Below are 12628 nucleotides of genomic sequence, written 5' to 3'. Positions count from 1 at the left end.
TGTCTGATAGATAGTTATGCATTAACTTTAAGCACAGGAGGCACACCAATGCAGGTTCAGGTTTAAAAAGGGCCATGTTCTGGGAGTGTTGAAACCCATTTAAGAAAAGCTAACTGCAGTGAGAGCATCTCACTCTAGCCTAGAGTTTAAAATTACCAAAATTTTCTGATAGTCATGATATAAATAATTAAGGCCAGAAAAAAAAAAAAAAATGCATAATATTAAGTAGTTTTCTCTTGAAGTATTTTAACACTATTGTCAACAGTACATTTGGTATAACTGAAAATAACCTGCACACAGATACCTTTCGAATAGGTTGGAGGCATTTCCGTTTTCTACACCTCACAGGTTTCCGAGAATCTGGATTGAGCAGTTTATGCCTGCAGCTGGCACACATTCCACAGTCCACTGAAACTCGACAGGCTATGCACTGGCCACATGGTAGCCACTAAAAAAGTGTAGAAAAAAGACTGGTAAGAGTAATTTTACTATGGTGTATGATAGAAAAACTCCACTCAATACTTTTCTGCTTGAAAAGGAAACACAGTGTGAAACAGAATTGTATACACCGGAACCATACAGGAAGGTTTTACATGTAAAAACCAATAAAGAAAAAAAGGAAACATAAAGGACTCATTTTCAAGTTAAGATAAATTCACCCTATGAAGTGACTAAACAAAATGCACATCACAGTAATTTGATGTATAGTAACAAATAAGCAGACCCACAGGATGATCTTAAAAAAAGACACAAAAGAGAAATGTCTGAAATGGTGAAAAAGTCAAGGACATGTGAGACGTTACAATATGTATCAGTATTATGATTAAGACAGATGAAGATCAAAAGTCAGTAAAAAAAACCATAATGTATCTCTTTGAGGAAATATAACCTTTGTTAATAACCTGCCCCAAATGATACATCTTGAATTTACAGAACTAACCCTAGAAAGGTTCCAGAGTGTTTAAAAGCCTGTGTATAAATAAAGATTTTATCGATTCCTTTCTATATTAACATCCTTAGCGTTACATTTTTACCTAAAAAAAAAATGTAAAATTATACTTATTAAATTTTATCTTTCTACTGTAAAATATGCAATACACTAAAAGCACAAAGTCAAAAGTATAGAAAGTATAATAATGATACAAATAATAATAATGTATAATAATAATAATATGAAAAGCACACTGCACATGCACAAGTGACACAAGCATTACTTTCAGTTTAACTAAGCGTTTTAACTAAGCGTTTCAATTTCACTGCCTGAAGACAGATTCACCTCATCATCACTGCTGATTAGAGGTGTTTCTTATGAGACACCATTATAGAGCTAGTAGGAGAAGACGCATCTACACCGTTGCCTGGGTAATGCTCAGGCCTGATGCTTATGCAAGACACGCCTATATTGTTGCCCAAGTAATTCTTGGCTCTAAAACTGTGAAACTTGGGAGTAATGCTTTTGGCACTGTTTTTGAGTGATGCTTGGATCTAATGCTAACGAGATTAAAGTGATGTTGAGTTCAGTCTTTGCATTATTTCTTCTTAACTGAAACACAGTTATGTCACTGCAGTCTACCTATAAAGCTTCCAGTTTGGTTGTACTTTTAAATGTAATTGAATGTAATTAGCTTCTTATTTACTGATTAAGGCCTCATCACACAACATGATTTTCCCAGTTATTTTCAGTCGCAAACTTTATTTACATAATCTTAGTGAGTTTGGGGCAGTTGCAGTGTGCTCCAATGAATACCGATCACATAGTCTGACATCCCCAGCAACTCAGTCAAACCACTATATGGTTCACCCCTGCAAAATCTTTTATCATAAGTCATATGGGGAAATTGTGTATGTGTAAATTTGACAACCAATGAGCGTTCCCCTGGAAGTACAATGTATACAATGTAGACAAGACATAAGGACTGAAGATATTTTGGACAGTGCAAATAGAAAGCAGTCTCATCTGTCTGATATCTTATGTTTATTGGAGCATTGTTAAACAATGGTGTAATCCTGCAGTGCAGTATCCAGGTTCATCTGGCCTTGGCTTAAGCTAGACTAACCGTAGAGTGCTGCACTGTGCGTGCTCAAACTACCCATAAGTCATTGTGAATGTGTTGTATTGCATCAGTTCCTGTCTTTTCCATTACCGTGTGATTTTCAAGTTACTTTTACTTTTTGATTCACCCTCGTATTAGAGTATGGCAGGTGAAAACATATCTTTGTTTGACAGATGAAGCTTGGAAAAACTTGACAATGCAATAGCTCCTCCTAAGCACACATGCAAATCTGTAAGCAAATACTGGAAATGGAAGGTTACCAAGGTTTAGGAATAGCCCTAGTCAAAGTCCAGAACCTAACTCCAATGTGATGCTGTAATTGGAACATACTAGAGCAGGACATAAACACTCAGCACTTAAATACAGGTGAATTAACACTAGAATTACCAGAACCTACGAAAAAACTTGTATATCCGGCCCACCTTAAATCGCTTCTTAAATCCGTTCACACCTCTCCGCCAGCATCCTTTGTCCTCTAAATGTGCTGATAAAAGACAAGCTGCCAGCAGCCAGCTATTCCATCCCCCCACCGACTTAGAACGTGAGCGAAGTTTTCCCAGCTCACGCCTTGATTGATTATGTGGGAGTGAAGTGGAGTTTTACAGTGGAAATAAGAGATCATTATTCTAAAGTAATCTGTGTAAACACATTGTTAAAACAGAAACTTTTTCATATTTTAGTAATAAATGTTACAAAATGTAGTAGGCATAAACTATAGAATATATAAAGCCCGAGTTCCAAAGATCAAATAAACACTTTCACAAAAGCTTCAAGAATGATTCAACAGCTTCTGTGGCGTAGCGCGCTAAGATTTGCCTCTTAGCGCAGAGCAGCTTTTCCTTGCCTTACAGACCTGAGTTCGATTCCCCGCTGGGGATGAAGTGTTCCTTTTTTTTTTTTCTTTTCTTTTAAACCTCAAACGGACATAAAATTTATACATTGGTATGCACTGTCAGTTACTGAGATCGTTATATTTTCATCTGGGATGCTCCTTTTCAAATATTTTTTTAACAATTGAGACTGCAATTAACAGGAACAACTGTCCTTATAACTTATTTTTAAGATCCATAACACACAGACAGACAGAGCACTGCGTAATAGAGAGACAGACAGGCAGAGAAGTCACTAGATATATAAATAAACAGGGAAGCCACGTGTACTGAAAGAAAAAAAGAACAACATGTGCGTTGTCCCTGCTGCACTGAATAAGCGCAGGTGCTCTAATATCACCCCTCCCCCGATCTTACTTAGACTCTCTTATTCAGTGCAGCAGGGACAACGCACATGTTGTTCTTTTTTTCTTTCAGTACACGTGGCTTCCCTGTTTATTTATATATCTAGTGACTTCTCTGCCTGTCTGTCTCTCTATTACGCAGTGCTCTGTCTGTCTGTGTGTTATGGATCTTAAAAATAAGTTATAAGGACAGTTGTTCCTGTTAATTGCAGTCTCAATTGTTAAAAAAATATTTGAAAAGGAGCATCCCAGATGAAAATATAACGATCTCAGTAACTGACAGTGCATACCAATGTATAAATTTTATGTCCGTTTGAGGTTTAAAAGAAAAGAAAAAAAAAAGGAACACTTCATCCCCAGCGGGGAATCAAACTCAGGTCTGTGAGGCAAGGAAAAGCTGCTCTGCGCTAAGAGGCAAATCTTAGCGCGCTACGCCACAGAAGCTGTTGAATCATTCTTGAAGCTTTTGTGAAAGTGTTTATTTGATCTTTGGAACTCGGGCTTTATATATTCTATAGTTTATGCCTACTACATTTTGTAACATTTATTACTAAAATATGAAAAGGTTTCTGTTTTAACAATGTGTTTACACAGATTACTTTAGAATAATGATCTCTTATTTCCACTGTAAAACTCCACTTCACTCCCACATAATCAATCAAGGCGTGAGCTGGGAAAACTTCGCTCACGTTCTAAGTCGGTGGGGGGATGGAATAGCCGGCTGCTGGCAGCTTGTCTTTTATCAGCACATTTAGAGGACAAAGGATGCTGGCGGAGAGGTGTGAACGGATTTAAGAAGCGATTTAAGGCGGGCCGGATATACGAGTTTTTTCGTAGGCTCTGGTAATTCTAGTGTTAAAACACTGTTGTAATGAGGATTGAACAAAAACTTTCTCTGGTAAAAATTCCAAAATACTTCTTTTCAACTAAATTTAAGTTGTATTTTTTACATATAAACAAAACAAACTAGATTGAATGTGGATGAATATGCAGCTGCAGTCACTAATAATTAAACATAGTACAGCACAGTACATATTTTGTTTCCATTTTCTATCTTTTTGTGTATTTGTTTGCACATTGTAAGCAAATGTAACCAGTGACGCACATCATAATCTCCTTCACAGGTAAGCAGCCAGATTGGCAGCTGGATATTTAGCTGAGTGTTAGAATCTGCAGTTTGTAATTCCTTGCCTCCTAAGTACTCATGCCTGCCATGCTATCTCAGAGAGTACCAAATGCTAGGAAGGCACTGCACATGTCTTATAATCATCAATAAGTGGTGTATTTGATGCTATAATAACGTATTTTCCAACACTATAAGGTATTGTATTATTAGAGAAAGCTGTAGGATGTTTAAGCATAAGGACAACATAATGTACATGCTGTATATACTACTGTATATCCATGACTCAATCTTTTAGTTTTAAATTATGTATGTTTTGTAATTAAAGTACAGTATTACTACTACTGGTTTTATAATCAAAAATTTCAAACCTTTTTTGTAAAATAAGTAGGAATGTTCATGTATGTTTGCAAACTTCCTGTTAATGGGCATTTTACAGTTCTAACAAAATCGGTTTTGTAAGGTTCCACAGGAACAGAAATCATTTGTAGCCCAGGACCTGCCTGTACATACAGAAAATGGTTACTTAAAAAGTTACTGCTTCTTAACAGTTTTCTACAAAATACCAAATCATGAAGCATACATACTTTGCACCCATTGCTTCTGAATATTGGGTCATTTTAAGCCAAGTAAAAAAATAAAACAAATCAAATCTGTTATGTGTTGTTTTCTAAGTTTAGATTTATTTAAATAATTGTTTGCTATGTCCTTATATACAAAAATCATAGAACGGAAAAAGGATGTACTTAGTGTGTTGGAAGCAGTGGGTAGTCCTGGCAGAAAGCAAGCCATGGAGGACAAGTTCTGCAGAACACAGCCCTTTCTTTGTTAGGGTAATGTAGTTCAACAACTTTCACCAGCAGATGGTACCAGAAGAGTGCAAATCACATCAACTCGCCTGAATAAAATTCCAGAACTTGGGGAAAATATGGAATGAACATTTTGCCTCCAGCAGACTCTGTAAAATTAGTCGGAATCATCTTTATTGTAAAAACTGCTCAATAAGTGGCAATAATATAGCACAACCCAAAAACTTGTGACACATTCATACAGTCTAAAATGTGCTTAATCCAAATCAGGTGGAGTGTATTCTAGCAGAACCAAGGCACAAGGCAGAGAAAAAAACAGTCGTAAGTCTATTAGGACATGCTAATTAATCTAACAGATATGCCACAGAGGGATTTTAACCTAATGCCCATAATCTGTGAAGCTGCAATGAAAGTAATTTTTAATATATAAATTCATATTTCAAAGGCTGTGCAAATGGCTGTCTCACTTTCCTAAACCTATATTAAAAACAACTTCCTTTGAGTCCACCTTTCTATTGTTTTCTGTAAGACTTAAAGGTTCCCATTTTGTGAAAGTCTGGTGCTTGCTCTAAATGGTTCTAAGGTAAAATGAAAATTGATTTAAGAGTTGAATAAATCCTGTTTTATATAGCCATGCAAAAGGAATAGACTTGGGAGGACAGAAATTCACCAGTAATCAGGACTAAACCGACTATGAATAGATAAAGTCAATTTCTTAATATAAAATATAACTGAACCAAAATAAACACTTAAAATGCACACACATATTAAAGTATTTTATGTATTTAATATTCAAATACTACCAAGCATTAATTAATTTAACAATACATGCAATGTAGCTGCTTATCTAGCATGTGTATGTTCAGAGCAACATCAACTTGTTCAAGTGCTTTAAAATGAGTCCCATTTCATTAGTTTTTCTTTAAACACATTTTTACTTATCTAAACAAACTTTAACCTCTCTATTTCAACTATTTTTATGATATAACAATATGAAAAAAAAACATTGTTTACATACAGTATGTATTCATGTTTGCTAAAATTTAAAGTGAGATGACAGCATGACTGTATCTTAGATTGTCCTGTATGGATGGCAGAATAGTAAAAAAGAACAGAATGTAAAGAAACAAATCGGTATGGAATGATTTACTTAAAATGAGGAGAGCTTACCTTTCTGAAAACTATGTTACGACCGTCCTCCATATTCAAAGAGGCTACAAAAAAGAAAAACATGCTGCATGGCAGTGACGGAACTAGATACAGGCAAAGATATTTAAAGTGACAGCTAAGAAGAAAATGTCAAGAACTATGCAAAAAATGCATTGAAACTATCTTAAATTTAGTTTTAAGACAATTAACACAACATTTTCTCAGGAAGGAATTCACCCATATAAAATATGAGATGCTCAAACAGCATCAGAAATTATTCAATGTACAGTAGGCAGGGTATTTCTACAAGTACCAAACAACTGATATAGCTATGTGTTCTATGCACATCTGTAATTTTATATATTTTTTTGTCAATCACCAGCATCATCATCATTTGACAAATGGCAAAGTCAATTTTTCACAATTTTTCTGAATACTGAAATAAATAAATTACATAATACTAATAACAGTGTTTATTGAACTGCTAAAATTTAGAGTGTTAGAGTAAATTTCCATTAAGAAAGGAAGGTAGCCTTTATTGTCATTGTACTAGTACAATGCAACTGTAAAAGCTATAACTGTAAATGGTGCAAGTACAACATGCAATGACAAATAATATAAAAAGCACACATCCTATGACAAATAAATACATACATAAATAAATAAGGGACAGAAAGTATCATTCACTAAAGTAATCTTTGTAGATACAGGGAAGAAAATTCTTACAGTTCTAGAGTTTTTAGAATTTAAAATTCTGATGGCTCAAAGATAAAAACTATCTGCACATCTTTTTGTTTTACTTTTAATGCTCTTGTACTGCCTGCCAGAGGGCAGTAGAAGTAGTGTGACTAATGAGTGGCCAGGATGAGAAGGGTCTGCAATGATTTTCCTGGCTATGAGGAGGCATTGGACACTGGAGATATCTTCCAAGAAGTGCAGAGAGTAGCCAATGATTTTCTCTGCTGTGGCTATAACCCACTCTGAGCTTTCCTGTCTGCTGCTATACAGCCAGCATACCATGTTGTGATACAGTAGGATAAAATAATCTCGATGGTTGAGTGGTTAAAGGCCAACAGCAGCTTCCCCCTCATTTCCATTTTCCAGAGGAGTCTCAGGAAATGCAGTCGCTGCAGGAACTTTTTGACCATTGCCAGAGTGTTTGCTGTTCAGGACAGATCCTCAGAAAATGTAAGTTCCTAGGAACTTAAAGGAGGTGACCCTCTCCACCAGGTCCCCGTTGATGTATACTGGGGCTAGCTTTGCTCTGTGCCTTCTGACATCAATGATCATCTATTTAGTTTTGCGGTTGTTGAGTGACAGATTGTTCCTGGACCATACTGACAGCTTCTGCACCTTGTCCCTGTATGCTGACTCATCGTCGCCGGTTATGAGACCTATCACTCTGGAGTCATGAAAGAACTTGATGATAGTGTTGCTGGAGTAATTAGATGTACAGTCATAAGTGTACAGGGCATAGAGAAGTGGGCTCAGTACACAGCCCTGAGGGGAGCCAGTGCTAAGTGTGAGGATGGAGGAGCTGTGGGGGCCAGTTCTAACAGTTTGTGGGCGGTCAGTGAGGAAATCCTTTTTCCAAGCATGGGTGGGGAGAGAGATATAATTCAGGTCATGCAGCTTATTGATTAGTATGCTAGGGATGATTGTATTAAACAGAGTTATAATCAACAAATAGCATCCTTTCATAGATTCCTGAGTATTCCAGATGGCTCATCACTGTACGGGGGGCTATATTGATGGCATCTTCTGTGCAACTATTTGATCTATAAGTAAACTGGGGAGGGTCGAAGGTGGGAGGGAGGCTGGCTTTAATGTGCTGAGCAACAATTCTTTCAAAACATTTCTTGACTGTTGACGTCAAGGCAATCTGTCTATAGTCATTCAAGTTATCGATGACTCAATTTTTCAAGACAGGGATAATAAAAGCCAAGTTAAGACTAAGTACTATGCCAAGTACGCTGTCTGATCCAGCAGTTTTCTTCGAATTCACTGTCTTGAACACTTGTCTCACTTGAAGTTCCTAAAAAGTGAGCATGTCACAGCTGGGAGTTGGTTGGGGCAGACTGACTGTAGTTCCTGCCAATAAGGCATCAGCAAAGATTGGCACATTTGTATTGCTTTTGTAGTTGGTGATTTGTTGTAATCTCTGACACTCCTGCCATGGGTTATTGTCTATCAGATGGGCCTCTACCTTGCTCTTGTAGGTTATCTTGGCAGTTATGATACATCTCCTCAAGAGTTGTTCTTGCTGCACTGTACCGGGCCAATTAAATATTTTAGACTGGTTTATCCGTAAACACAGTCACTACATGTTTGAAATTTGACCAAAACTTCTAGATTAGAGGTTTAGATGGCACATCTCTGAGTTCAGAAGGTACAAAAAAAAAAAAAACAATGGCCTTCAAAATTATGACTTTTTTCCTCTTAGTCTGCTCATAGATCAGTTCAGTTTGAACCTCTGTTAGAATACTGAAGATTGTAGTACATAGTAGAAACAATACAATAACAATAAACTACTAACAGCATTTCCTCTGCTAAAACAATTGTATGCCATAGTGAAACACAATATAGTATAATACACAGTACATGGCAACATACAGCAAATCATCCATTTTCTAAACCCATCTATTCAGAGCTGGGCCGTAGGGAAGCTGGACCTTATCTTAGCAAACATTAGGTGCGAGGCACAAACAATCCCTGGACAAAGCCCAAGCCTACTACAGGGTAAACACAAAGATGCTCATACACTGGGGCTAATTTAGCATTGCTAATCCACCAAACCTGCAAAAATTTTGACTATGAAAGGAAACGGAAGCACCAAGAGGAAACACACACAGACACATGGAGAGCATGCAAAATCCAAGCAAGGGAGCATCTGGGGTGTAAACTCTGGTCTCCTTGTTGCCTATGATAAATAATTAATACTTCTTTATTGTGTCCTTAATTTTGTATTTTTAAGAGAGCAACCATCTGATAATTAATAAAGAAACAAATTATTAGATGAACTATTACTAATTGGTAATTCCGTCAAAAACACAAAGCTCTAAAACACTCTTTCAGCAGAAAATATTACATTATAAAGCTCTTTTAAAAGTAGACGATGTCCTAACATTAAGACAGAGTTGGGCTCTGCAAAATTCAGTCTTGAACTCTACTGGAGTAATCAAGAGTTTCTTTCAAGATACATGTAATGATTTTTATTATTGATAAGGGACAGGTGACTAGTTTCAAGTTATATTTTAGCAGATTTTGAAGTGAGAAAAATAGAAGTCAATTTCACATAAGATGCTTTTTTCATATTTTCTTTAATGAAGAATTGTTATAGCCATTTTGTGGGCTTTTGATTTATTGTGCTGACTAACTCCATTGATTTGCCAGCTTAACTTTTGGTTTGAAAACTCAAACAAGTGAATTTGTCACTTGCACAACTTGCATTTCAGTTTACCATTTTTAGCTAGTATTCAGTAAACTCTTTTTATATAATTGCATTGCTCCTTTGTCAAGCATTCCAGATGAATGTCTTGCTCAGACGCACTATTGAGCTGGTTGTGTCTTTTAGAATTTTCTGCATCAATAGCTACATCAGTGTACAGAGGGTATGATAAGAAATGTGATCTGTGATTTGTTGTAATATTGTACCTTGGCTGCTTATTCCACCCTCTTTTGGTTTGTAATCCATCAAAACATATTTCCATATCCAGAAGCTCATAGTACACTGCTACACATATACACAGATTTGACACACAATGAAAAAAAGCTGCTAATCTTAAAACCGCAAGGTGCATGACCAGTATTTGTGTAAGGTATAAGAAATATTCCTGACTATTTCCAGCCACTTCAATCACTGTATTTTAGGAAAGAATTATGAACCAGTTATCACAGTGGTGAAATTAGATAGATAGATAGATAGATAGATAGATAGATAGATAGATAGATAGATAGATAGATAGATAGATAGATAGATAGATAGATAGATAGATAGATAGATAGATAGATAGATAGATAGATAGATAGATAGATAGATTACATTGCATAAAAAAGTTCAGCTACTTTTTGGCTGTTAAATAGATTTGCTTTCTTGGCATTTCACTTTATATTTTCTCTTAAAATATTTGTAAGAGATAACATTTTTAAACTGACTTAATCTTTTTAGGTTTACGGATTATATGAATGTCTGATACATATTTAAAATGTTTAGAAAAGCAAATTGAGACCTACATTTTTAAACCTTCTGAAATGTTCCTTCTGATCATCATTCTCAGATGTTTATCAATAGATAAACTGAATTTAGAGGATATTTATAAGCATACTTATAATACTTCACTTTATAAAATGTATGCATGACATAAATTTCAGGTGCACTTGGGGACTTAATTTGAAAGTTACAGCATTTTTAATAACTAAAAGAATCATCACATTTTTGTTTAGCAAACACTTTTGTAATAAAAAAAACAGTGATGATAATGGAATGCAATTTCCTGCATTAGTGGAGGACATTAAGTACATAACCTTTTAACAGTACTTTAGGTTATATTTTTTAACTACATGCCATTGTAGATAGTCTTGTGGTGGCTTATAAGATTTCATAGGCAGCAGATTCAAAACTGTTTGCTGCTTTAGACCCAGATGGAAAGTAGATGTGGAGCCTTGCCGATAAATTACAGTGTCAGAGAAACTAAATTGACACAACTTTAACCCTAATTCTGATTTTGTAAGATTTACAGTTAACTTACCTCAAGCAACAGGAGAAGTGAATTGGTGTTAAAGTGGCTAGTGCAATATGCAACTCCCCCCTATACCGCCCCTCCCCCTCGTCTCTTCACACTAACCTATACCAGTGTTTTGCTGCTAGGGATTTGTTATCAAACGAGTCAAAGAGGAAAGTATACAAGTTAAAGTTACCTCTCTCAAGGTAAATTTAAAACAGTAAACTAATCCATAACTGAAGTCACACAGAATGTTTCTTGGTGTTAAGATAAACAAGTTTACCAATTGACTGATGTTTTTCAAAGGGAGGTTTTATAATTTCAAAGCTTTTTTAAAACATTCTGTACTTGACATATACCAACAAAAACATATTTTTTTTTCTTGCAGAATAAGTGTCTGAAATTTCCACTAAATTGATTGGAACTCTCTAGGACAGAAATTGTTTCATGTGGACAAACAGAAATTGTGATTGCAGAAGGTACTTTTTAGCATTACTAGGGGGCTTTGCCCCCAGCTCACTTCGCTCGCCAAGCGCTCCGCCTGTGCTTTGCGCCAGCAACTTCACGTCTCTGTTGCTCATGTATGTGGATTTCACTTTCACCAATCAACAAAACTTTTCATTCTCGTGGAAAGGCCTCTTCACTGGGAAAAAACACTACTCTTCCCTGATGGCAACATGAATTAGACGATCTACAAGTCTCCAACGTAAAGTCAAACATTATCTACATACTTCTATCATATATCACCTATGTCCATTTATTCAATCTCTTTTTGCTTATACCTTTTCATCAATATCGCATTGAATTTTGATTCCATGTTTGGAATTACAGTGGTGCATCCGTTTGCGAGCATAATTCGTTCTGGAAACATGGTTGTAATCCAAAGCACTCATATATCAAAGTGAATTTCCTCATAAGAAATAATGGAAACTCAGATGATTCGTTCTACAACCCAAAAATATTCATATAAAAATGATTAATACAAAATATAACGTAAAAATATGTAAAACAAATTAACCTACACTTTACCTTTAAAAAGAATCATGGCTGGTGTAAGGGAGAGGAGAGAGAGGAGAGGAAGGGGGTTATTGTGATTGTGGGTTCGCTTCCCGGTTCCTCCCTGTGTGGATAGCGCTTTGAGTACTGAGAAAAGCGCTATATAAATGTAATGAATTATTATTATTATTATTATTATTATTGTGTAGAACGACTATCACTGTAACTAACGGAATCACTGCTATCTACTGGCTCACTGGAATCTTTTTCTTTTTTTGCAACTTTAACAAGGAAACCTATCCAATGACAGTTGCTTTTGCCTGAAGAGTCACTACATTTGGACACAAAATTTTACAAAAATGCTTTACGCATTGTAAGGATTCTAAACTCTTTTGGGATCCCCCCCCCCCCCCCAACGGGACGACACATGGAAGAGTGTCCTGAAGCAACTGTAGGCTCCCAGCGCTGTAGCAGTTTGCAGTAAAAGCGAATCCGAAAAGATCATGGTTGCTCTTTAAGCGCCCGCCGTCAATGGGTGATGC

General features: G+C 36.1%; 1 protein-coding gene across 2 annotated transcripts in view; it reads right to left on the bottom strand.

Annotated features, from left to right (window-relative positions):
• The window catches only part of LOC114660537 (methyl-CpG-binding domain protein 1-like), a 417772-nt gene that overhangs the window by 63342 nt on the left and 341802 nt on the right, over positions 1–12628 (bottom strand). For both annotated transcript variants that reach the window (XM_051933483.1, XM_051933485.1), the window contains 2 exons: positions 6391–6434; positions 305–448 (listed from right to left, as the gene is read on the bottom strand). In XM_051933483.1, coding sequence (XP_051789443.1) covers positions 305–448; positions 6391–6434 — 188 coding nt within the window. The remainder of the gene's footprint in view (positions 1–304; positions 449–6390; positions 6435–12628) is intronic.

Source organism: Erpetoichthys calabaricus, chromosome 11, assembly GCF_900747795.2.
Source record: "Erpetoichthys calabaricus chromosome 11, fErpCal1.3, whole genome shotgun sequence".
Classification (NCBI taxonomy): Eukaryota; Metazoa; Chordata; class Cladistia; order Polypteriformes; family Polypteridae; genus Erpetoichthys; species Erpetoichthys calabaricus.
Note: the sequence above shows the minus strand (reverse complement) of the source record. Positions and strands in the feature narration are given on the sequence as shown.